The sequence below is a fragment of the Rhipicephalus sanguineus genome, chromosome 6 (genome assembly GCF_013339695.2).
Source record: "Rhipicephalus sanguineus isolate Rsan-2018 chromosome 6, BIME_Rsan_1.4, whole genome shotgun sequence".
NCBI lineage: Eukaryota > Metazoa > Arthropoda > Arachnida > Ixodida > Ixodidae > Rhipicephalus > Rhipicephalus sanguineus.
Window position 1 is genome coordinate 77,054,700 of NC_051181.1, and position 23,620 is coordinate 77,078,319.

At 45.8% G+C, this 23,620-nt stretch overlaps 2 protein-coding genes across 6 annotated transcripts in view; one reads left to right on the plus strand and one right to left on the minus strand.

The window, feature by feature from the left end:
* Nucleotides 1-23,620, minus strand: part of LOC119395911 (uncharacterized) — a 595,703-nt gene that overhangs the window by 96,458 nt on the left and 475,625 nt on the right. The gene's annotated exons all lie outside the window — the stretch shown is intronic.
* LOC119395907 (uncharacterized) overlaps nt 1-23,620 on the plus strand; it is a 195,141-nt gene that overhangs the window by 10,935 nt on the left and 160,586 nt on the right. Inside the window, exons 5-9 of one of the 5 annotated variants that reach the window (XM_037662924.2) lie at nt 1,316-1,427; nt 2,866-2,902; nt 4,440-4,606; nt 5,947-6,067; nt 9,463-9,730. The exons of 1 other annotated variant lie outside the window; for it this stretch is intronic. In XM_037662924.2, the coding sequence (XP_037518852.1) occupies nt 1,316-1,427; nt 2,866-2,902; nt 4,440-4,606; nt 5,947-6,067; nt 9,463-9,549 (524 nt within the window). In that variant the 3' untranslated portion in view covers nt 9,550-9,730. Of the gene's footprint in view, nt 1-1,315; nt 1,428-2,865; nt 2,903-4,439; nt 4,607-5,946; nt 6,068-9,462; nt 9,731-23,620 lie in introns of those variants that run through there. 3 more of the 5 variants (XM_049416811.1, XM_049416813.1, XM_049416812.1) reach the window with 3 other exon arrangements.

Consider the following 23,620-nt stretch of genomic DNA (forward strand, 5'->3'; position numbering starts at 1 on the left):
AGCCTGCTACTCTTCACGGGGATAAGAGGAAAAAGGAAAGAAAGAGGAAGGTATGAGTAGGTGACTATGGTGTGGCACAATAAGTCACTGTACACTGTGTCCTGCACGGGGACAGGACACACGCGAAAGTCTTTATACCGTAGCACATGCTCTAAAGGCGAGCATCTAAACCTGTCTCGCTTAGAAATCTTAAACTCTGTTGGGCATGGTTCCCAAGCTCTTAAAAGCTTCTCCTCCGAAAAGGTGTGGGAGTCCAGACGTTCTATGACACACTTAAGTGACTGTTTTTCGTTCGCGTATTGAGGGCACACGCACAGGACGTGGTGAATAGTCTCTGATGTGTGACACACATTGCAGTTAGGGTTTTTCTCCGGCCCAATCTTACAAAGGTGTCGTTGTGTATATGCAACACCCAGCCGCAATCTATGTAGTAGTGTTTCCTGGTCTCTTAGCCAGAATGGAAGCCAAAAAGTATGACCAGAGTCAAGTCTGTGAGGGTGCTCTTGGCATAGGCGTGCGCAAGAGAGGGGGGAAAGGCAGGGCCCCCCCCCCCAGTCACCTAAGAGGGGGGGGGGCACAAAGTCTGCCCCATACATTGACTCAGTAGGGAGTTGGGGGGGCCGCTGCACCCTCTGCGCCCCCCCTGAAGGGGAACCCTGCGCATGCCTCTGGCTCTTGGTGATAATCAGGGTCATCCCATAATCTTGTCATAGGCGTTTTCATAGACTTAGACAGCAAGCCGTTGATGTCATATCGGGAGAACTGAATTGATAGGACTTTGCTGCTAGTGTGCACCATATTTGCTTCTGCGTCAGCTTGTCGTTCGGAAAGGACTGAATGTCATTGGTTGTGACAGGTGCATGTTTGTGGTCTGTCCAGCTCTGTCCAGTAAGTGTGCACTAATGTGGAGAGCTCACTCGGTAGACTCCTTTTGAATTTCCTTTCCTTTCCAGGTTTTTAGTTTTTCCCGTATGATATGAGAAATTCCTCTCTTTGGTGCTTGCTTTTGCACACATTTGTGAAGCCTTTCTTTCAGGGGCGTAGCCAAGGGGGGATTGGGGGGCTCAAACCACCCCCCCCCCCCGAAATTTTTCAGTTTTGCTTGCGTATATAGGCACGCACACATACAAACTTACGCACGAACATACATAAAGTGTAGTTGAACCCCCCCCCCCCAAAAAAAAAAAAAAAAAATTTCTGGCTACGCCCCTGCTTTCTTTCCTTTTCCATGATATCCTTTTTCTTTTTCAAGCATATCTTTGTTTTATTGTTGCCTCTCTTGATCACCGAATTGCTTCTTTCTCCTCTGCTGTAGTGCCCATTACTAACGTCTCATCTGCCACCACATCACTGTCTACTGCAAGCGTGTGTTCAGCAGACACTGAAACATCTTTGGGCACAAAGCCCTTGACTGCCACACGGCTGCGGTGAGTTGAAGTGCTTTCAGTGTTGCTTCACTGACCGATACCTTGATGGGACAGTGCTGAATGAATTTTTAAACAGGTGGGCGAGCGGGCATCGAATATAGAAAATATCTAAAAAATCTATTTTTGGGAAGCTTGTCGTTTCAATGTCTGCGATGCCTTATGAATGCTTGTTATTTAGCTGGAAGCACTCTAAATGGTAGTATTTGTGTCACTGCAGACAATGGTAAGTGCTGGAAATCTAAAAAAAAAACCAAAAAACATTGAAGTTCCTTGATCCATCTTTGCCTTTCCCTTTCAGCCTTTTAGCATAGGAAACAATGCAAGCGCAGCATAGTAACAGTTTAGCCTCGATGCAATGAAGTTATATTGAGGTTTAACTTAATTTATTATATAAATACTTCATTATTTTTAAGTTCAACCATTTGTGCTAAGTACCTGGTTGCCTGTGGATTATTCTTTACACAAAATGTGCCACAGAAATGTTAGCATAGGGCAGTACGAGAAAAATCAATTTCAGCAACATAAGAAAAGTCTATTTTGATGAACCCAAGATCAGGTGACCATGAGTTTATGCAACGCCGGAAGATTCCTCATCACAGAGATGTTACTATGTTTTTTCCACCTTGCAGTTACTAAAAAAGTGCAGTTGCTTCTTTTTAAATTAAAATATAAGACTAAGGATTTTAAATCACCAATTTAAAATCAAGTGTTGGTCATGTTTTCAGCAAGACAAAAACATGTTGAGATGGGTAGAACAGTAAACTTTTTTTTCTAAATGTAAAGAGTGATTTTATAGGTTGCATAAAGGCAACACTTGCTTGCTTCTGTTTCCTGAATGCTGCACTCTAATGTTCCGGAATTATACTGCATGGCCAACACACTTTTTACAATGTACAGTGAAATGAAAACTTCAAAGCAATAATATAGACTCAACGTTTCTAGTTATAGACATAACTTCAATGCTTATTGCTATCAATTTTGCTGTTTTGGCTACAGAATATCATTCTTTTGAAGTTTATTAGTGAATGATTTATTTAGCTACATAGAATTTTCAATTTGCAGGGAAAGTAATATCTATCGTCCTCTGCTCAGCCTCACTGGGCTGCATTGCATCAACTTTCACAGGTGTGATTTAAAAAAAAATGTAAAAATTAGCTGGATAAATAAAGGGACAAAGAACGGAAGTGAAGGCTGGTACCGATTACAGTGATGAGATGCTACAGACAGATAGTGGCGTCATATGTTGTGTCTGAAGCTATTTTGAATCACTTAGAATGAGAGTATTAAACTGAACCCGAGCTGGATCTGAACTAACACACGATGTCATTGCAATTCCTGTGCATGGCATATTTGCTTTGATTCAGCGCTGTTTATGTAAGTGAAACTACTGAAGAGTAGAGATTTTTTCACAAATGTTTTTCATATTGTGTGTTTGCAGGTCGAAACAAGTTGTTGCAAGTGCAAAGGCAAAGAGGGTAAGTGCGGCATGTGTTAACCTTTTCTTTATTGAAGACTGAGCTCATCTCTCGTGTACCCACAAAGTATTGGCTACAAATGTGACTAGCCCAGTGCTGTTTCATATTTCACTCAACTCTGAAGACAGCTGGAGCTTTGGTGCAAGTGTGCCATCGTTCGTATTACTAAGGTTCAGAAATTCACGGAGGTGTGGTGACCACCAGTGAGCATGCTGGTACAACTTATCACCGACAACTCTGCGATAAGCATCCCTGACTGTCTCCTTGGCATCGGGTGTCACTTGGCTGTTTAGTGCTAGTGTCACTGTTAAGAGCAGACTGTCACGCATTTAATATGCAACAACGCAAAAAGCACCGCGTCGCCACCTTGTGTGGACCGGTTCAGGTGCGCGTCACTTTGCAGAAACAAATCTCATCGCCACTTGACCTTGCCGCATTAGCCCGACAAGATGCTCTCCACACTCGTGTACAATCACTGTGGGCACAAGGCAACCTCACCGCGCACATACACTCCTGTACTTATGCGCATGTACAGTATGTTGAGCATTCGCGCACCGAGTGAGTGAGCTCAGTTGGTGATGCATTGCATACAATCGGCTAGTGACGATCGGCTTTATGCGGCAGTACAAAGGAAAAACCCTTGTCATGGAGCACTTTCGTTAACACGATTAAAGTGTCATCACATTTATTTCTTTGTTGGTGGCACTGGTGCACATCGGGAGTTGCAAATTTGACCTTAGTGGTTATTTTGTAGTTGCACTGCGTTCCCGGCAGTGCCTTTACAGTTGAGCATGCATCACATCCCAGCCTCTCTCACATGTAGTGCCTTTTGTGATACATCCTCCCTAAAAGACCTGTTCGATTGGGCTGATGCACATGAGTCACCGTAAGCATCAAACCTTGTCAAGCCCGCTGTCAACAGTCCTCGCACTGTCAAAGTGGTGGCAGTGCCATTACAGCAAAATAGCTCACCCGTAGCTGACACTGTGTTTGAAATGGTAGTTGCAGCCCCTTCGAACAGTGAAAAGGGCAAGATTTAAAAAATAAGTTCTGGGGTTTCATGTGCTAAGGCCACAATGTGATTGTGAGGCATACCATAATGGGACACTTCGGATTAATTTGGACCACCCAGAGGATTTCTGTTATGTGCACATAAATCTAAGTAGTACACAGGCATTTGTGCATAATGTCTGTGTAAGGAACTTGTTTAATGTTTCTATTGCAAAAGTGTAATTCACTAATTTAGTTCAATTAATTTTTCTCGCTAGTATACTAAAGAACCTTGGAGGATCAACGTTAACCTGCAGCCCTTAGTTAGTACTCTTTTTTTTTTTTGCAGCCTCAGTGTCAATTTTGGGGGACGTGGGAACCTCTCGAATTGGCCTTGTCTGATCTCGACACCTGTTGTGCATTTGATTCCTCCTACACATCGCTTTGCATCGCGCTGAAATTGGAAGACAAAAAAAATTCCCTTGTCATCGCATTTTCTTTTACTCTGCTCCGCCCTCTGCGATCCATGTGTTGTTCACTTGTGCAGGCAGCCAGCCAGTGCCGTTCTGCAAACTCGAAGAAGAAAGCATCGGACGAGGCACCCGGTGTACCAAAGTCTGCCAAGAAGGCTCGGAAAGTGAGCATGCGCACACCAGTCGTGCACACCCGTACAACCACAGGACTGCCCATTGTAACGCCGAAATTTGACATTCGGTAAGCGATTTCTTAATTAAACGAATCATGAACTACCCCTCATGCTTGGTGGAAAAAACACATCCTGCAGAAAGCAGACACTGCTACGAACAGCTGAGCCAAATTTGACAGTTGTGCACAGCAAGGAGAGCTTACAAGCAGAGCGCGAAGTTGCCATTTTCTCCAGTGCCCTCTTTTCATGCAGAGGCCTGTGCCCACTCCCTTTGGAGCTGTCAGCATTTGGTGTTTGTTGTCAAACAGATAGCATACTATTGGCCAATAGTCAACATAAACCAAGAGCTGTGTTTGGACCAGATCTGCTTCTTCCCACCTTCTTCTATGATGCGGGGTACCGGTGCCACGCTCCATAGTCGGCTAGCATTACACAGTAGCCGCACTAGCGTGCCAGGAATAGGAATGGGAGAGAGCAGTCACGTTTCATGATGCGTGCTCAAGGTCATGACGCACGCTGGCATAACTTCTTTTGCCTGAGCCACTGGCTGATTTGAACATCGTGAGCTGCATACCATAGTTAACGCGACCGTCGCAGTGTGCTGCGACGTCCCCGTGCTGCGCTCTACGCAAGCGCACATGTGATCACACTGAAAGTAAGCCAAGCGTTCAAAGAAAAAAACAAGAAAGTGGTCAATGGCACGTCGCACGCTGACATACAGACGTAGCTTCTTGGCCCTTCGTCATCCACCCATGTGTAGCCTTGAGCGTGCTCGTGGTGCCGAGAGAAGAGAGAAGGCACTCAGTGTGTGACAAATCCCTGTAACGTCGCTCGTTCTTGACGGATTCGAGAAATTTTTTTCGACAATCGATTCGTGAAGCAATCAACTCTGAGACTGAGGTCTTTTGATGATTACTTGAAAAAGTGAATCAAGGGGCATTGAGCAGTGGTCTTCTCGCAAAGGAGAGGTGCACTTTAAAGGCCAATTTTCGTAAAATAGAACTGAGTGAAATTTACGTAGAATATTGCTTATCCTCTCCTATTTCCAAATATTTTTTTTATCATTTTTCTAGTACCTGGTTATTCTACTGTGATTCTTATGCCATCAATGAACTAAGAAAGAAAGCCTGCTAATTATTATTGTACATTAATATCTTGTGAATGCCAGCACTCACAAATTAGCAAAGCTTTCTTCATTATACTACTACAAACAGCATAAATATGGGACAGTGGTTGAGGGTTTACATGACACAGATGCAGACTGTCAACATAGTAGTAGGTTTTGCCATTGTTTGCACTATAGGCACTACCGTATGTTTTTATACCAACAAGCTCAGCTAACCACCATTTTGAAGTTTTAGCCATTCTGCACTTTAACAGCAAAATTTTTACCTGCCTGCCTTTACAGTAAGCGGCCGGCCACAGTGCGGCCAGCGCGGCGAGGCGAGACGTTGCTGTCGCTCTCGGGCAGTCCCGTGGAAGCAAAGCCATCAGCTGTTCCCATTCACATCCACATCAACAATGGCCAGGTGAGCAAAGTTTACTGGGTGAAGCAGTCTTTGGGAAACGCTTAAAAGTACACCAAAGTTGGAAAATGTCTGCATAATGCAAATTTTATTGTGTCACTCATCCTAATCTGATTAGTTTGGCCTTTAGTACGTATTAAATCAAAATTCAAATACGCAAGTTTTAACCTGAAGCAGAAGGAGCTTGATGTGGGCGAGTTGGTGTAGCATACTGCATACACTCAAACCTCGCTATAACGAACACGGATATAATGAATTATCGGTTATAACGAAGTAAATGAAGAACAGTGTTGTCATAGCTAGAGTGTTACAAATAAACGTTTATAACGAATTTTCGGATATAACGAAGTTATTTTCGTGGCAGATGTGACGTTGTTATAATGAGGTTTGAGTGTACCTTTAACGAGAAGACGCAAAAAACTCGTGCTGTCAAGATGCTGGATGACCTCAACTTGGACGCTCTTCAAAAGGCGATGAGCAAGGCTGAGGTGGGTGTTTTGGAACTTTTCTTCGCCGGAAAAACCCACAAGCCTGAATGCCCATTTAGAGCCATAGTATCAGAGAAGCTGCCAACTTGCAAATGCAAGTTGGCAGCTTCCTTCAGCAACATTTACGCAGGCTCCCCCTTGATGACCCTTTCCTTGTGCGGAGCTCGGCGCAAGTTGTGCAGACTTTACAGGAGGGGACGTGGAGGGGTGTGTGTGCCTTTTCACTGGATGTGGAAGACTTGTACTACTCTTTACCCCATGACGGTTTGCTCAGTGCAATTAGGGATAAGATTGAGGATTTCGGGGAGTTGAAGTTCACCTGTGCCACTGGAGTGAGCAGTGATAAGGTTCTAGAATTTTTAGAATTCTACCTTCAGTCCACAGTGGTTAAGTTCGAAGGTCAGCTTTGTGTACAGTGCAAGGGTGTGTCTATTGGGTCCTCACTCGCTCCGATTCTGTCTGACCTGTATCTCAGTATCTTTGACAAACGTGTGAACAGCCCTCTTGTCCAGTCTAACCCGGTTACCGTTCTCAGGTATGCGAATGACTACCTCGTGGTTGTTAATGAAGTGGCAGGTCCAATGCTAGAGCGTACAGTAGAAGCAATAGTAGATACCTTCAGAAGCACATCGCAGGCGCTAAAATTTACGTGCGAGCGGCCTAGTGATGATAGCATTCGCTTCCTAGACTTACAGCTAACTTTTATGAACACGCATGTGTGCTGGGAGTACAGGCCACGGGCGACAAAGCGGCTGATTTCATATGACAGTGTCCATTCTAAGTTAGTGAAGAGGGGTGTCGCGATGACGGGCTTAAAGGCCAACTCCAGTGATTTTTCAAGGTCCATGGATCTCAGTAAAATTCGCTGGGTACGTTCCTTCTCACGTTCCCGTTATTTATGCCAAATTGCAAGCTGGAGACATACGCAGATTCATTGCAAATGAATTTTATTGATTGCCCCGACTCTCCCCACCTCGCTTCCCGCAATTATTGGCAACATTGTGTGCGTGACGTCATTTTTGTTAAGCGGAAGTGACAGAACCGAGGGGCCCCTAGAGCGTCTGCTATCCGCAAGGCAACAATCGCGAGTGTTTGGCGAGCGCTTCGTTGGCTGGGCGTGTGAATTTCAGTTCTTTGTGGTAATGCGTGCGATGGGTGGCAAGTGGTGTCACGTTGTGGGCTGCACACGATTCCCTGTTGGCAGTCACGAAACACTTGCACCTAACGATTACCCTGCATATCTATATTCGAGTGTTTTAGCTAGCAATGCCGGTTTACCGCACGGAAAGTACGGTAATGCATTACTGGCTAAAGAATGCACATGCGTGAACACCACGGAAACACTTTCCGGAGCATATGCAGGGTGCACCGTGACCGGACACAAGTAACCTAATGGGTGCGAAAGGTGGTTCATACTTGGCTTATATGAAATTCCTTCGGCCGTACCAACACGATGTTGAATGCGGCTATTGCCAAACTTATGCACTCTTCCCATAGCAATATTAAGAACTTTAGTTAGTCCGCGAACTTCTCAGCGATAGCATTTTACCCGATGACGGCCCCACAAACTTGAGCTGCCTGGACAGGTGGTGCCATCTGGCGGTGGAATGAGCAACCAGGCAAGCAAAGAGCTAAACAGGTGTGTTCCACTTCATCGAAGAGGAATGGCCATTATAGTTGGCCTCCAAATGCGTCGGAATCGCAGCTGTCATTTTCCGACAGCTCAGCTTGTGCACGTGACACGGTCAGTCACACACAAGATTTCCGACGGAGTCATTTTTCAACTGAGCTTCTGCTCTTCGCCGCTTTCGCAGCTTTCATACTTGCATGATTTCCAGTTTTGTCCCCACTTATACGTCACATGAAGATGTATGCTCGGTTGGGTTTTGGTGTAGCACTTTTTTTGCTTATTTAAAATTATTCTCCAATTTGCCGAGTATTTCTGCTATCGGGCCCGTGACAGCAGCCATCTCAGGAACATAAAAGCACCATTACTTTGACATGGCCAAAAAATCGCCGGAGTTGGCCTATAAAGGACGCACTAAGTAACTCATGCGCACACAGAGTAGAATTAAGCTTCCAAAATCAGGTAACCAGGCTGACCCAAACGGGTTTTCCTTCATTTTTAGTTTCCAGCTTATGCAAGAAGCTTCTTCAAAAGTTCAAAAAGGAAAAGCAGGCGGGTATCACAAAAAAAATAGCAGAAAAAAAGAGGGTGCATGTTATCCCCTATTGGCATAGGGTTTCACACAATTTGAAGAGTGTTGCACAAAGGTACAATGTGAATCTTGTTTTCAGTGTCCCATGTAAATTGTCCAAGATTTGTCCAGTGATAAACAAAGTGAGACTGGATCCCTGCACTAAGAAACACGCGATACAGTACACCCTATGCAAGAAAGATGTCTATGAAGTGCCGCTGACATGCAACAAAGTATATATAGGTCAAACAGGGCGCTGCTACAATGAGAGGGCACGTGAGCACAACTGGACTGTAAATAACAACGCGGGAGGGCATATGGCGGAGCACTGTAAACGCTGCAACTGCCGGCCAATTCTGAACCAGACAAAATTCTTAGCACAATCCGGTGATAGATTAGGGAGGGAGATCCTCAAAGCGCTTTACATTGTGCGCGCCGGAGACAATTGCATCAGCTGCGCGTCAGTAGCACTCCAAGAAAAAGAGATTACCTTCGTGTCGCGATAGAGCCTGAGCATGTGATGATGTGACGTGTGTTTTTTTACATGTATAAGTATCGGTGTTTCCTGAAATAAACTTCAGTTGTCAGTTGTGCTTGTCTGTTTAAGTGTTCCTTTCTAGTCCTCGTGTGTTTTGCGCAACGTTAAATTTTTCCAGTACGTAAGTTTTAAATATTCGCGCACTCCTAATTTAGTACTTTTCTCTGTGCACAGGTGGTGAAGGTTGTGGCTAGCAATGCAGGGGACCCATCACTCAAAGAGCTGTGCAAAGCTGTCAAGAATCTGTGTGACAAGATGTGAAGATGCAATGCAGGAACGTGCATTTGACATAAGGCCGTGCCAACATTTTTTCACAATCTCCTTTACATTTTTTTACTTGTACAGAAGGTGGCAGTTTTTTTAACTATCCTTATTTTATCTCCTTGACTGCCATAACTTGGACATGTCCTGTATAGCGTGCGAGTAAAATAAAGCTTACATAACCTTTTAGTTCTGTCTTGCAAGTTTTCCTTGCTTGCACGAGTTCTTACTGGGTAATGAACATTTGACCATCATGAATATGCCTCGGAATTATTTTTCTGTATTAACGCCTACAGCACCACTCGATATGTTCCATTTAGAATGACCTGGAAAAGGCCCCCTTAAAGGTCCTTTACCAGCCCTCATTGTGAATTGATCAAAAGTTATTTGGTCTACCCTGTGGTATATGACTACAGTGAAACCTCGGTGATACGATCACAGCTCATACGAATTTCGGGGTGATACGAATTTTTCGTTGGTTCCGGCCAAGGCCCATTGGCCTGCAATGTGATGAAATGCGGTTGTTGCGAAACTATTTTCACCCAGCGACGTTTGATACGAACGTACGCTACCGCCCATGTACGAAGAAGTGCTGTTCCACGCCGTCGCGGACACGCACCAAGCACGTGCTAGCGCGGGAACGCACGCGTGGGCATGCGCACCGCACCGCCAAATCGTCAGAATCACGATGTAAGAAAAACACTTTTCTTACGGTCAGAATAAACCTTCAGAGACGCTTCACGGCCTCCAAGATTGTGCGCGCGAATCTTTGAGGCTCTTATGTGCCTCCGTGTGCTTTCTCGTGTTTAGATTACAGAGGACATTACCGCCATGCTTTTTTTTTTTCTAACGCGTCGACGCGGGCTGCTGTCGTTGTACTGTGTTTACACGTGCCTGCCTCGTGCATCAGGCATCCTATGAAAGGTGGACGAGGACCGAAAGGAGGCGAGGACGGTCTTGGCGAAGGAGTCAGGCCTCACAACGTCAACATGCGCGACCGTTGAGGTCGAACTTGTACGGCCGTAAATCTCCAAAAAAGCATCCCCAACATCTCCGCGACAACAAAGTCATAACACAGGACCGTGGTTCTGTAAGTTTGTAGCCTTGACCCATCGCGTAAAAACGCTTCTTTTGTTACTTTCGATGCAGCACTCCGGCTTCATGCAAAAAAGCATACTAAAATTTGGAAGGGCCTACTGCTGTCGCGGGTCACAACGCACCTGGTTCATTAATTAAATACGCGCGTACGGGCGGTATATTTACGAGTGCTGGTATGATTTCCGACATCTGAAAACTTAACCGACAATCATTCAGGCTTCTTGCTGATGTTGCTGCGGCCCTGAAAAACAATAAATGAAAATGTACAACAGCTTTCTTTTGTCGCATGCTAATTTTCCATGCTTTCTGGTGATACGAATTTCGGATGATACGAATATTTTTGGTGGTCCCGTGAGATTCGTATCACCGAGGTTTCACTGTAAACTGGTGTATAGATCTGCTGGGTAGGCCTGTGCCTGAAGCTCCTCTGAGCGACAGTAACTGCAGCCCTGCTTCAGTGCTCACTAAAATTCAAGTAAATCAACTTGCTGAAGTCTAGCGCTCGTGTTGTGTTCTCCTCGGTTGTCGTTGTCCATTCAAGCACTTCGCGTTTAGCACTCCAATAGCACTCCAAGAACCTCGGCACTGGTCAAGCTCATTGCTTACATTCGTAGTGCCAGCGGAACATTCCATGAACATTTGCTTGAACGTGGACCATTACTTGAGAAAACTACGGTCGGGACTGTCAATACTGGCATAGAGGGCGCAGCACCAGTTTGTTATGTTGCTCAACATGAGTGCCGAGTGCCTTCCATGGTAAGGCATTCGAGAATGTGGAAGACTGGCCTGATCGCTTCGAACATGTTGCCGTATTCACTGATTGGGATGGTAAAGCCAAACTGAGGAATGCCTCCGTTAGACACACTGCGCTAAGAGGTGAAACCTGCGACATCCTGCTACATTTCTGCAAAAATCTCATAATTTGCGCTGAGCGTGTGCCGAGACATCATTCTCTGCGGTCTTTCAAAGAAAGACTCAACATGCCTGCAAACCATATTTCAGTTGTGACTAATTTTGAGCGGTCATTGGAGAATACTGATGAGTGCTGCGTTTTTGAAGTTCCTTGGTTAAAACATGCTAAACAATTCAGACTGGCCCATACTGTGTAAATCGTTTTCTACTTCTATTAGACCATACAGCAATATTACAGTAAGTTCAGTAGCGTAGCTTCTAACTGTTGGGGACCAAGCTAAATACAGTGATTCCACTCCTGCGCCAACTGCGCCAAAATGCGCCAAATTGTATTTACTGCGCCATCCTGATATCAACGAAAATTGCGTCAAACTGCGCCAAAGTCTCGGGTTTGGGGGCGTCTATCACCGGCAATCGCACGGCCGGCGCGTCAGAACATGTGCAGTTCGATCTTGGGGCTGCCAAAGTCGCAACCATGGACCAAGAATTATTCCGCTGAATAAATAGCGCTCGCGCGTGCGTCCCGAGTAAGCCACGATGCCATGCACGGTGCCGACGCAGCTTCTGTTCTGCAAGTCGGCTCGACAGCAAAACGCGTTCTCCGCAGAGGCTCGTGACGTCTAGGCCTATCGGTAGCGAGAAAGTGCGACGGCGATTCATCGGCGTACGTCGTCTGTTCTAGAAACGCTGCTGATAGCTCGTTTCAAGCGTCGTACGGCACGTAAGGAAAGCAATGTTCAGTAATAACTACATGGGTGCTGCTAAAATGTCTGTCAATTCTGTTTCCGGACATCGCGGAATGAAATCTGGGATATCGCTAGCAGTAGATATATGGGACAATATCGAATTTTCCTTGCTTCGCGTTTATGGAAGAGCACGCGAACGGTGGACACGCGTTCACACTTCAGATATACTTCATCCATGGATCTTCATTCGGAAGAGCTTTTTCGTAATTGATTATACCAGCACGTCCGAGTTCAATCACTCTGCGGTAAATACCCCCTAAAAGGCCCTGCCCTTTCGAGCTCACGTGCTAGGGTTCCAATTCGAATTTTTTGCTTGCTTTTTAAAAATGTCGTCTCAATGATAAAAGCATATCTCCTGGTCGGAGCAGCCGCAAATGCGCAGCTGTCAGTAGCGGGCCCGTCGCTGACGGCCCACACTGAAGCGGCTACCCATGTTACACGTCCGCCCCTCGCTTTCGAGGGTGAATAGCTGATGGTTAAAAAAACTCAGTTTCGCTTAAGGGCGAAGCAATGAATGCGATACCAACAAATTGTATTGTTAAACGAAGTAAGGCTAGCAGCTAACTCTTTTGGATCCGATCTCGCGTAACTCAACAAAACACTGGTTTAAGGGACTATGGCCGCTCCAGGAACCGAAGCATTTTCTTGCTCTGAGTTCTCTAAACACGAAGTAAGCGTTGAGAGCACAAGTTTACGAGCCGTCTCCTCATGCCTCGAGATAGCGCGCGCGCAAGCGACTGCGCCCTTCGAACGATGCGGTCCCCTCCCCCCCCCCTCCGCTCCCCTGGCGTCCTTTCATGCTCCTTACGAAAGACGGGCGGGGCGTTTCCTCTCTGTTTGATGAGCAATCGACGGCAGGCCCGCACGCGGGAAGATGTTATCTCATGCGCTGTCCGTGCGACGGAGACAGACGGCCGGCTAGTTTAATCTCCGCTTCAGCCGCGTTCGTCGCCAGCGCTCGCGAGCTTTTACCCGCGGCTAGAATGCGCGTGGTGATGTTATTAATTTGGTCTTTATACAGAAAATTTCGGCAATAGCGACGGCAAAAATCCGCGGAGTGTCCATATAATTGTTATCACAATAAACATTTTAAAAAGTTGAGGAGCCATTTCACTCTGTGAAGTGGATGATAAGCGAAGCTGTTTCGCGCATGTCAAAGAGGTGACATGGTGAAGGACAGTTTGGTATGTAAGGCCAGGTTGTTAACGTTCAATACGCAATATTAATGCGAAAGCCTCAGATGTTTTATCAAACACGAAAATTGACCGTCGGCGGCGTAAATCGATTGATGCAAAAAATAATCATCATGTGATGCCGTCATCATCACGTCGTAGATCGTCAAAACTTGTGACGTCATCATAGCGTCATATATCGTGATGTCACGTGATGACGCCATCACATGACATCGTCGCTTTACAATGCTTCCATAATCGGTGCACCGATCATGGAGCTAGCACAAAACCAGGTGAGGTGCAGAAAGCATGCAGAGAAGGAGGGGGGGGGATCAACCCGTCGATCGAGAAGAAAAATAATCAGGCTTTCGCCTTGGAGTTTTCTTAGGGGAATGCATTAGGGATAGTTTGGCATTGAGGCACTGCTGTACATCACGGTGTTTGTCTACAATGTCTGCTGATAACCACATAGATGTATTTAGAGTTATTTCATAAAGTGCAATTTTATTGATCTGGCATTCTGTTTATTTGCTAGTGTCGAAAATAATCGCCGAAGAGGTTAATCCAGAACACTCAACTGCATGAGCCCTAATTTTCATTAGCGAGTGAAATATGGAGTACTCCTGAGATGATTTTTTCCATGAGATTTGCAATGAATCGAAATATTTCTAGCCTTCATAAGAGCCCCATAGTAATATTCCGGTGCTTTAATGTTTTTGCAATATGCTTCTGTAGTGCACTCAGGCCAGGATGTAAAATTCGCTGCTCCAGAGTGCTCCCAGATGCAAAATTATCTGCTCCAAAGTGCTCCAAGATGAAAATTTTGCTGCTCCAAAGTGCTCCAAAACGGAAATTTTCCTGCTCCAAAAATTGCTCCAAATCAGAAGTCCTCGGTAGCATCACTGTAAATACCAAGCTATTTGATTGATTCCATTAACTACAGTGAGCAGTACGAATATGTGCTTGAATAAGCGATTTTGTTGTAGTTTTTCTACAGAAGATTGCGCAACTTTTGTAATGTACTTCCATAAAAGTTGGCGCAGGGTGCTTAATTTTTTAAATTTAGTCTGACTTTGCAGTCACCAGACTTTATCAACAATTCCATACGCTGCAGTGGCCTGTGGGATTTCGCTGAGAAAGCATGGTGTTCCAGCATCCGAGTATCTCGCTTCTGTTTCTCGACCACAGCAACAGTTCGTGTTTGAGAGCTTGCTGAAGTTAAATACGAAGCCTCCCATTACGGCAAGTTTCATTGAGCAGAAATTGGATTTTGGGCACAAAGGGCCGCAGGGGTGGAACAGCTGCACAACTGTGCGCCAAACATGTTTACCTGTGCCATCTTGCGCCGAACCGCCCCTGCTGCGCCAAACTCATTCATCAGCGCCGTACTGAGCCATAGAGCCTCGTACCCGAAAACGTGGCTGAAACATCGTGTTTTTGTTTAATCGAAACGGTTATGGTTTCGGTTTCATCAAGGCTGTGATCGGCTATGGAGGTTGGCTCAGCAGCTGCTAAAGGCCACGAAAGAAAAAAATAAGGAAGAAAAATGAGGCGGCGTTATTCGACTAACTCGGCAATGGGGCGCAATGTCAGCGCCACATATTGACATAATTGGGAGGGGGGGCGCTGCAACGAACCTTCGCCCCCCCCCCCCCGCACCACATAGCGGAACAAGACGAAAGCTACGTTGGAAGCAGGATGTACATCTCTCGTCACATGACCTCTGGGAGCCGTGACGGAGCGACGAAAAAAAAAACATCTTTATGGGGATTCTGTGTAATGAATCTCCGCGCAGACCTTTCGTTTTAGTCAACGTTGGTTTTAGTACACGGCTGGAACCAGGAACGTATCCCCGCTTTGGAGCTCTGATCGCTCTTGTGATGGTAAGTTATAGGTATAAATTTATTATATGAGATTTAATACTGCGATTAAAACATAACATTTGGGATATAAAATAATAACGAATGTAAATAAAGCAAAGAATCAGGATGTCGGAATGAAATCGTTTTCGTTTCGGTTTTAGTTTCGTTCCACCGCAAACGAAAAAAGAATGTTGCGTTACGGTTCGTAACTGTTTTTTTTTTGTATGAAAAAATTTGAAGTTAAGGTAATCATAAAAAAACATTGGATTTGTGATGTAGTTACTTGCCCTTCTTTAAGAAAGTGGGACAAATGTAAAACACGTTCTTCAGAGGAGCGGAAGTAACTGTACCACGAAATCCCACCAACTAGCACAAACTAGTATTAATTTCAAAGTCGTAGCATTTATTTTCTCAAAAGACAAATATGAAATTTTTTAATAGGCTCAATGCTTTGTATCAAGGAAGTGAGCACGATCTCAGAAGCAGCACGTCATTGAGTGTACTCTCTGATGTGCGAGACTGCTGTTCTGATAAAAAGCTCGCCAGGCCTGCGCGGAACACGCAGCACAGTCACAGCGAAAGCTGTAAGAGCGGACTTTGTAGAGCCCGTTGTAGAGTCTTTTGGGGCAACTAATACAAGTTCACGTGCAACGTACCCACTACACCCTAAATCATCGCAACTTTTCTGAAGTAGCGAAGTTCCCACTGTGCCTTTCTTCGTCATTCTTCGCAGAATCGTGGCACTCGCTACACGTCTGTAAGGCATTATGTGCACTTTGTGCTGTGGCTGATGATGATGAAGCATCATGGCTGAGCACTTTGCAGTGGCTGGAAAGCAGTGTTGCGGAATGGGCGCCTCCATTCCATTTCAATTCCATTCCGGGGAATTAGAACTTGCCACAATTCCATTCCTTTCAATTCTTCGGAATTAAAAAAAAACAGCCCATTCGCACTCTGGGAGAATGGCCGGGCAGTTCAATTCCATTCCTGTAGTTCCTCAACGTAGGAAAGGCATCTTGATAGTTTTATGGAGTTAAGAATGAACGCCCCATAAAACTGATGTCAGCAGATGCATTAAGAACTGCAAAAGCACGCAAAACACGTTACCAAGTAGCTTGGTGACATATCTCGTGCAGTACAACCACCCTACTAATTCTCATAGGGGGAGTTCTCCCGCTACCTATAGTATTTGCATGGTCAGCATGTTTGAACGAATGGTGGTGTTTTAATATTTTTAAGCTTAAATATGTTAATGCTAAAATGACGACATAGCGTATTTTTATGCTGACAAAAGTAGTATTCAAGACGACAAAGCAGTTTTGCCACGCGTCTGGAGCGGTCGGGAATATGGCGAAAACTAAGATTTGGTTAATGGGGAACAAAACCCTCTAGATCTGCTGGTATTAGAACAGTGCACAGCTCGGGCACCTTGTGCCTTTGCACCGGATACGGAACATTCGGCCGCACTGATCGTCAGCACACGCTTGTCAAGCGCGCCTCGCAAGCATGGATGGGGTGAGGAGAACTTTCTGTGTTCGCCTGTGCGCATGTATGCAATGTCTTCCTTGTCGCAAAGGTTATTTACGTGTGTCAGGTACTAAACTGCTCGTGAGACAAAGATCAGGCTGTGCACAGAGTATTCGCAACTTTCGTGTGGGGGTATCAATGGGAGCCAACGCGCAGGGGTAATTTAATTGTTTCTTCCTTCGGTATCTGCTGGGATGATGCATTTGTTTCTGCACTAAATTATGCCTCGGTTTGTAGTAGGCTCGTTGCTTATAAATGTACCGTGCTTGTAATCAGCCAAGACATTTTAAAAACACAGCTTCATTGTTAATTTCGAGGCTCTTACTAGTGTTTGAAGTTTGAGAAACAGCACGTAGACGAAAACATGCTCTATTTTCGGAAAAAGACGTAATTCCATTCCCATTCCATGCCGTTCAAAATGCGCTTAATTTCCTTCCTATTCCATTCCTCCAAGCGGTTTCCCCATTCCATTCCGGGGTCGAGAAAATGTGGAATGATTGCGGAGTCATTCCAATTCTCGTGAGGCAACTCCGCAACACTGGTGGGAAGCATTAAACCACACTCTTTGCGCTATTAGCATTGTGTGATGACTGGTTCTTATTTTACTCTTCTGCTACGCTGTATTACATATGTTAACACGATTCCCTGCCGGACATGACGCCTGTATGGAGTATTTTTGCGAAGGAGTTACGTGGCACTGTGTTGGAAGACCCGATTGCCACGCAGAGGGCGCGGGTTGAAATCCCATCCGATCCTAAAAATTTGTTTCTCATTTAATTTTTTCTTATATCACGCGATAGCGGTCACGGACAACTATGGCGCCAAAATAAGCTGTTGTGATCTCATAACAGCTTGCGCTGTAACAAACTTCAGCGCCGACTTTGCGCTCTCCCCTGTGGCCTGCGTGACAGGTGCGCAAAAGTCCACTTGCGTTAATATAAACATCTCTGGTTGCCACTGTTTTTGTTTTTCGCACAATTTCAACATATCTTTGCTTTGCAATTCCTGCCTGAGGTACGCACTAACACTGTACCCTGAGATATGCTCCCATTGCACGAGCTCAGTTGTTCCGGATTGCGAAGTTTCCTCGTGAACCGAAAAACGATTGAAAAAATTGCGGTTTCACTCCGGAACGAAATAACAGATACCGTTTCGGTTACGTTTTCGTTCCGGTCAACAATTTCGTTTTTCTTTTTGTTTTTCGTTTTCATTTTTCGTTCCGTTCCGACACACTGCAAAGAATAATCAGATGTTAAATATATAAGTATGGTCTATTTACTTTTGGCTCGCCCGTTTCAGATTAACCAAGTAGCCCCAGATGCAAGAAGCGAAAGAAGTTCAGTACTTGTGCCTCATAGAACTTCTCCAAATAGCTTGCCTCACATAAAAAAAAAGCCTTTTCGAGATAAAGTATGTGCAACATATATGTATGCACAACGTATGGAACAATCCTAAAGCCGGGGACACAAGAGTTAAAAATTCTCTATTGACCCAGCCCCGACTTGGACGCGGCCAGCGGCTTCCGCGGGCTCCGATAGGGGTTCCCGCGAAAGCTCCTCAGGATCAAATAAAGTTCATTATCTATCTATCTATCTATCTATCTATCTATCTATCTATCTATCTATCTATCTATCTATCTATCTATCTATCTATCTATCTATCTATCTATCTATCTATCTATCTGTCTGTCTGTCTGTCTGTCTGTCTGTCTGTCTGTCTGTCTGTCTGTCTGTCTGTCTTTCTATCTATCTATCTATCTATCTATCTATCTATCTATCTATCTATCTATCTATCTATCTATCTATCTATCTATCTATCTATCTATCTATCTATCTATCTATCTATCTATCTATCTATCTATCTGTCTGTCTGTCTGTCTGTCTGTCTGTCTGTCTGTCTGTCTGTCTGTCTGTCTGTCTGTCTATCTATCTATCTATCTATCTATCTATCTATCTATCTATCTATCTATCTATCTATCTATCTATCTATCTATCTATCTATCTATCTATCTATCTATCTATCTGTCTGTCTGTCTGTCTGTCTGTCTGTCTGTCTGTCTGTAAGAAAATTACTCTTTCGCAATTGCAAAATCACCCCGCTCGCCGCGCCAAGACTCCCGGTAAGCGAGAAAACACGCAAAAAGAAAATACAGGTGGCGACGCCACCTTGAAATTCGCGCACCAAACGTCTTGACTTCATAGATTTTGACGGTGTCCACTATAGTGCCTACGTAGTTCCTGATCGGTGAAATTGTAGTACATTGACCTTTGAGGGGGCCATAGACATAACATATCAAGTTTCGGAAAATTCCGTTGAATCAATGTCTCCAAAATACGACAAATCCGTGCCGTCACGCGCGTAGAGTCGGCGCGAAATTTAAACTTATGGCAGTGAAATTAACGACATTAGAGTTCTCAGGGTACGCTTTATCAACCAAACCAATTAATTGTGTCCCTTTAAGAAACGAGCAAAGTCCATGATCGCCCCCCAAACCCGCGCCCGACCCTAAGCTCGGAGCTTCAGAACCGAGCCCGGCTACTTTACCCGGCCCGGCCCACGGGCTGGGACGGGTATTCTGGTAGTCTCGAGCTCGTGCAGTGCTCTACCAGGAATACCGAGCACCTCCACCAGATGTCACGTGGTCGTGACGTTGACGACGGCAGAAGTCGGCGTGTTATAGATGACACTTTATTTGGGCGAACCTGTGCCCGGAAAATTAAGGGTACAAGCAATTCAAGCTGCACACTGAGAGCGGCGAACAGAGCGTCGGCCGCCGGTTAACTGATCCGCGGCTAGGCGCGCCGGCATTTATACATGTGGCATCGAATATTCGGGTCTTATCGCTGGTGGCCGCGCTAGTTCCAGAATAAGCTCAACTGTCTGCGTTTGCGCACTCAAATCTATCGGGAGATTCTAAAATAATCTGAAAGCTTCCCAGACATTCGGGCGCGGTTTGTGAAAGGAAGTGGCTAGCTATACTTGTAGCGGACCGTTTACATAGAAACATAGGCGCGCGCAGGGCCCCCCTTAAGGGGGGGGGGCGAAGGTTCGTCGCAGCGCCCCCCCTCCAAATTATGTCACTGTATGGCGCTGACATTGCCCCCCCCCCTCGAGTCGCAGCGCCCCCCTCCTTATTATGAGTGTGTGGAGCTGGCTTTGTGCCCCCGCCCCCCTTAGGTGAATAGGGGGGGGAGGCCGCCACCCCCCGTGCGCACGGCTATGCGTAGAAATACAAAAAGGAGCGCGCGTGGCAATATTGATGAACCAGCAGCACGTGTTGATCCACAGCAGGTCACCTAAACGTCCGTAGAACAGAAGTGGATGACCTGAAGAATCCAGAGCCACGTACTGAAAGTACAAGCACACAGACTTAGGTGATGCACGCGCGCCAGCCGCAACAGCTACTGCCAAGTACGAGCGGAGTCACAGGAATTTCTCACGCTCGCTTGAAGGAGGGGCCGGACACTTCGGCTAGTTTCGGTACTGGAGATAAAGCGTCGCCATGACCATAGGCGTGCGCAGGGTTCCCCTTCAAGGGGGGAGGGGGCTAAGGTTCATCGCAGTGGCCCCCCTCCCTATTAAGTCAGTATATGGGGCAGACTTTGCGCCCCCCCCCCTCTTAGGTGACACTTAGGTGGGGGGGGGGGCGCAAAGTCTGCTCCCTGCCCCTTCCCAAGCGAAAATTCAGTAACCTTTGCATATGTGGTTTTATCTTTTCAAACTACACAGCAATAAATTAAAGTTGTGCAGTTATGTGTAGAAATAAAATGTTTTTGGCTATTTTCTTTTGTGAACGTCCTATATATTCATTTAGTCGCTTCCTTCGTTGCGCCAACGGGTGGCGCTTTCGCTCTTATCGTTTCTGCTGCCGTTCTCTTCGTCTGCTCCATGCTGCTCCTGCCGCTTTCGCTCTTTGCACGTGGGCGATCTTTTTTTAGTGCGTTCTGAAGTTCAAAAGGTTTTGTCTCTGTACCTGGGAACGTGCCGACAATTTCCAAAAGACTGAAAAAAAGGCACAAGGCGTGCTGAATGGCTGCGTGGTGTGAGACCTCCGGTAGGAAAAGCAAGGCGAAATTTTCAGCTTCCCAGTGGACGACAGGTAAGCCCACTTTTTCTTCAGTCGTTACGAACAAGCAAACGCTATCCTTATCAGAAGGCTGTAGGACGGAAGGAAAGATCTATTTTTTTTTTTCGGTTTGGCGTAGCACCTTTTTCAGCGGTCTTGTAAGAAGCTGAAGTTACTTGTTGACAGTTTTTCACGAGTCACTTGATGCTATAGCTGACGCGCAGACGGAAACTTCGCTTTCATATTGGTTAGCGGTCACTCTTCACTGCTTCCACGAAAACAAAAGTTCAATTTATGTTTGCTGAATGCACTTAAATGCTTGTTGCACAAACTGGTTTGGCTGTACAGCATTCTGCTGACCAGTTTTTGTTGTCAGCTGGTATCTTTAAATATTCACGAATAGGGCAGAAAAAAAATTAATTACGTTGCAGTACGGATGTAGTACACTAACATATGTAGAAATTTTATGCGCACTCACGTATCTAGACAAGATGCAAGAGTGTAGAACTGGCACCAGCAGCTACTAAGGAGGAAGCCGGGGCCTTTATGCCCGGTTTCCTCCTTCACATTTCTCATGATTACTACAAATGACGTGCCCTATATTTTCTTTGGCTTCATTGTCTGTTGGATTTCATTAAGGTTGCGTCTAACAGAGAAAAAAAATTAATAAATGATCTTTCAAATTTCTTCGTCCGCTCTGTGAAGGCCGATGACTAGCGAAACTGTTGAACACATGACACGGAAGTGACGCAGAATTTCGAGCCATATAGCCGGTCACACACACAACTAATTCCAAGATGTCTGTCCAGAAAGACTCTCGTGAATTTAGCGTATTCTCCTTTAAAGTTTTCCATTTGAGGAGCGTGCGTTCCCTTCTGCTAGCTTAGTAGGTATTTAGTGATATATAGTGGGGTTTGCCCAATTTCTGTGGCCACGTGATAGGCTACATTCGGAGAGGCGAAATAGGGCTGGGTGATGTTGCCTGAAGAATTTCATTTTCTTTTACACATTCCTAATTGGAAATAAGAAAAATATAGATTGTCATTATGATCTTTTGATGATATCGTAGCTCAATTAGTGCGAGAGTCGCTATGAAAAATCAGTGCAACTGTATTATTGCTGCGTGCCAGAGTGACTCCCCAATTACGCCCTTTATCGAGAGAGTGTAACCAATGCCGGCAGTACACTCAAGTTGAGCGTAGCGGTGACCGGTGTCTTGACGATAAAGTTGACAATTATGGGTCTTAAATAGAAAACAACCTTTATTTTAGTTTATTAGAGAATAAGTTTGGGAAAACATCTCTATAGGATATACGCGGGCAGAGATGATGTCTCGTTGCACATAATCTTTTCTTCGCATGTCTAAGGACAGGCAATCTGGTGTCATCGTGCCCTTCCAATCGGGCGTTCCGAAGACCTTGTTGAAAGACCAGGTAGAAGGGTTTGAGGTGAAAGAACTCAACAGGACGCACGCCTTCGTCATTTCAGCAATAAACAAAACAAAGCGGGAACAATACTGAGCAGGTCAATGGCATCACAGATTTTGTTATGAGGGACAACAACACCCCCCATCGTTGCACTCATTGAATGGATCGCCAATTAGCTGGCCCTAAATGGCAGTCGGCTTGGCCAGGTTGCACTCCTTCCGCACACCTTCCGGAAGTAGCACACCTTCCGGAAGTAGCTTTGGATAATACATGCAAACTTGCTATTATATTGATGGTGTTCCGAAAGGACCTAACGCACCGGTTGAGCCGCTTGAGTGCGCAAAATGTTTCATTGCTCTGCACAAAAGACACACTCTCCTTCAGGATCGCCTTCCTTGACAGCATATCAGTATTCATGTTGGTTACAAGAAAGAGGAAGAGGAATAAACATTATAATCAAACAGCAAAATGAAGTTCCCGTGGGTGGAGCCCTTATTCCGAGGCCCCACTGGCTCGAGGGACTCGCTCGGCCTGGTCCAAGAACACCTGCTGGCTTCCCAAATCCTGCCGAACAAGTCGCGCCTCTCACGGCCTTTCGTATTCGTTGCTTGTGATGAGGCGTGATTTGCCCTCTGATGGCCTCCGTCTGCAACGAAAGTGATGTGAAGGAGCGTTGGTGGGCCGCCGCACCAAGGGCAGCAGTCAGCGTATTGAGACGGCTGCACTCTGCTGAGATTGTGTATGTTGGGACATCTGTTCGTAGGCGTCTCCCTTGTTTGGATTAAACTTTTATGAAATGTTGTTCAGAGGTGTTTTAGATGCGAAGCAGCTCTTTGACTAGCCTGTGTAACGCTGTCCCTCCGTCCGCACAAACGCGAGGCAACGCGCTTCCCTCGGCGCAGGTGTTGGAGCGGTGCCAAGTAGGTCACACCGCAGCTGGGCGTTGACGTCACGCTCCCCTCGCACGCTTCCCTCGCAGGTGCGCGCGTACGTCACTCTCTCCCTCACCCGCCGGAGTGCCCGCAGCTGCCGGCTCCAACGCCCACTCGCCTCCCGTGTCTGCGTTTCAAACAAACGTTTACACCAGTAAACGCTACACCGAGTTTCGCTTCAAACGAATCTTCCAGCGCTCACCGCACCACCCGCGTTAGCGCCGTTCAACCCGTGACGCCACCCGTGCGCAACGCTGCTGCTTCGCATCACATCAGGGTTCCCTTCTGGGAGATGGTCCAATTTTTGGTCTCGATTTCCGTATTTACTT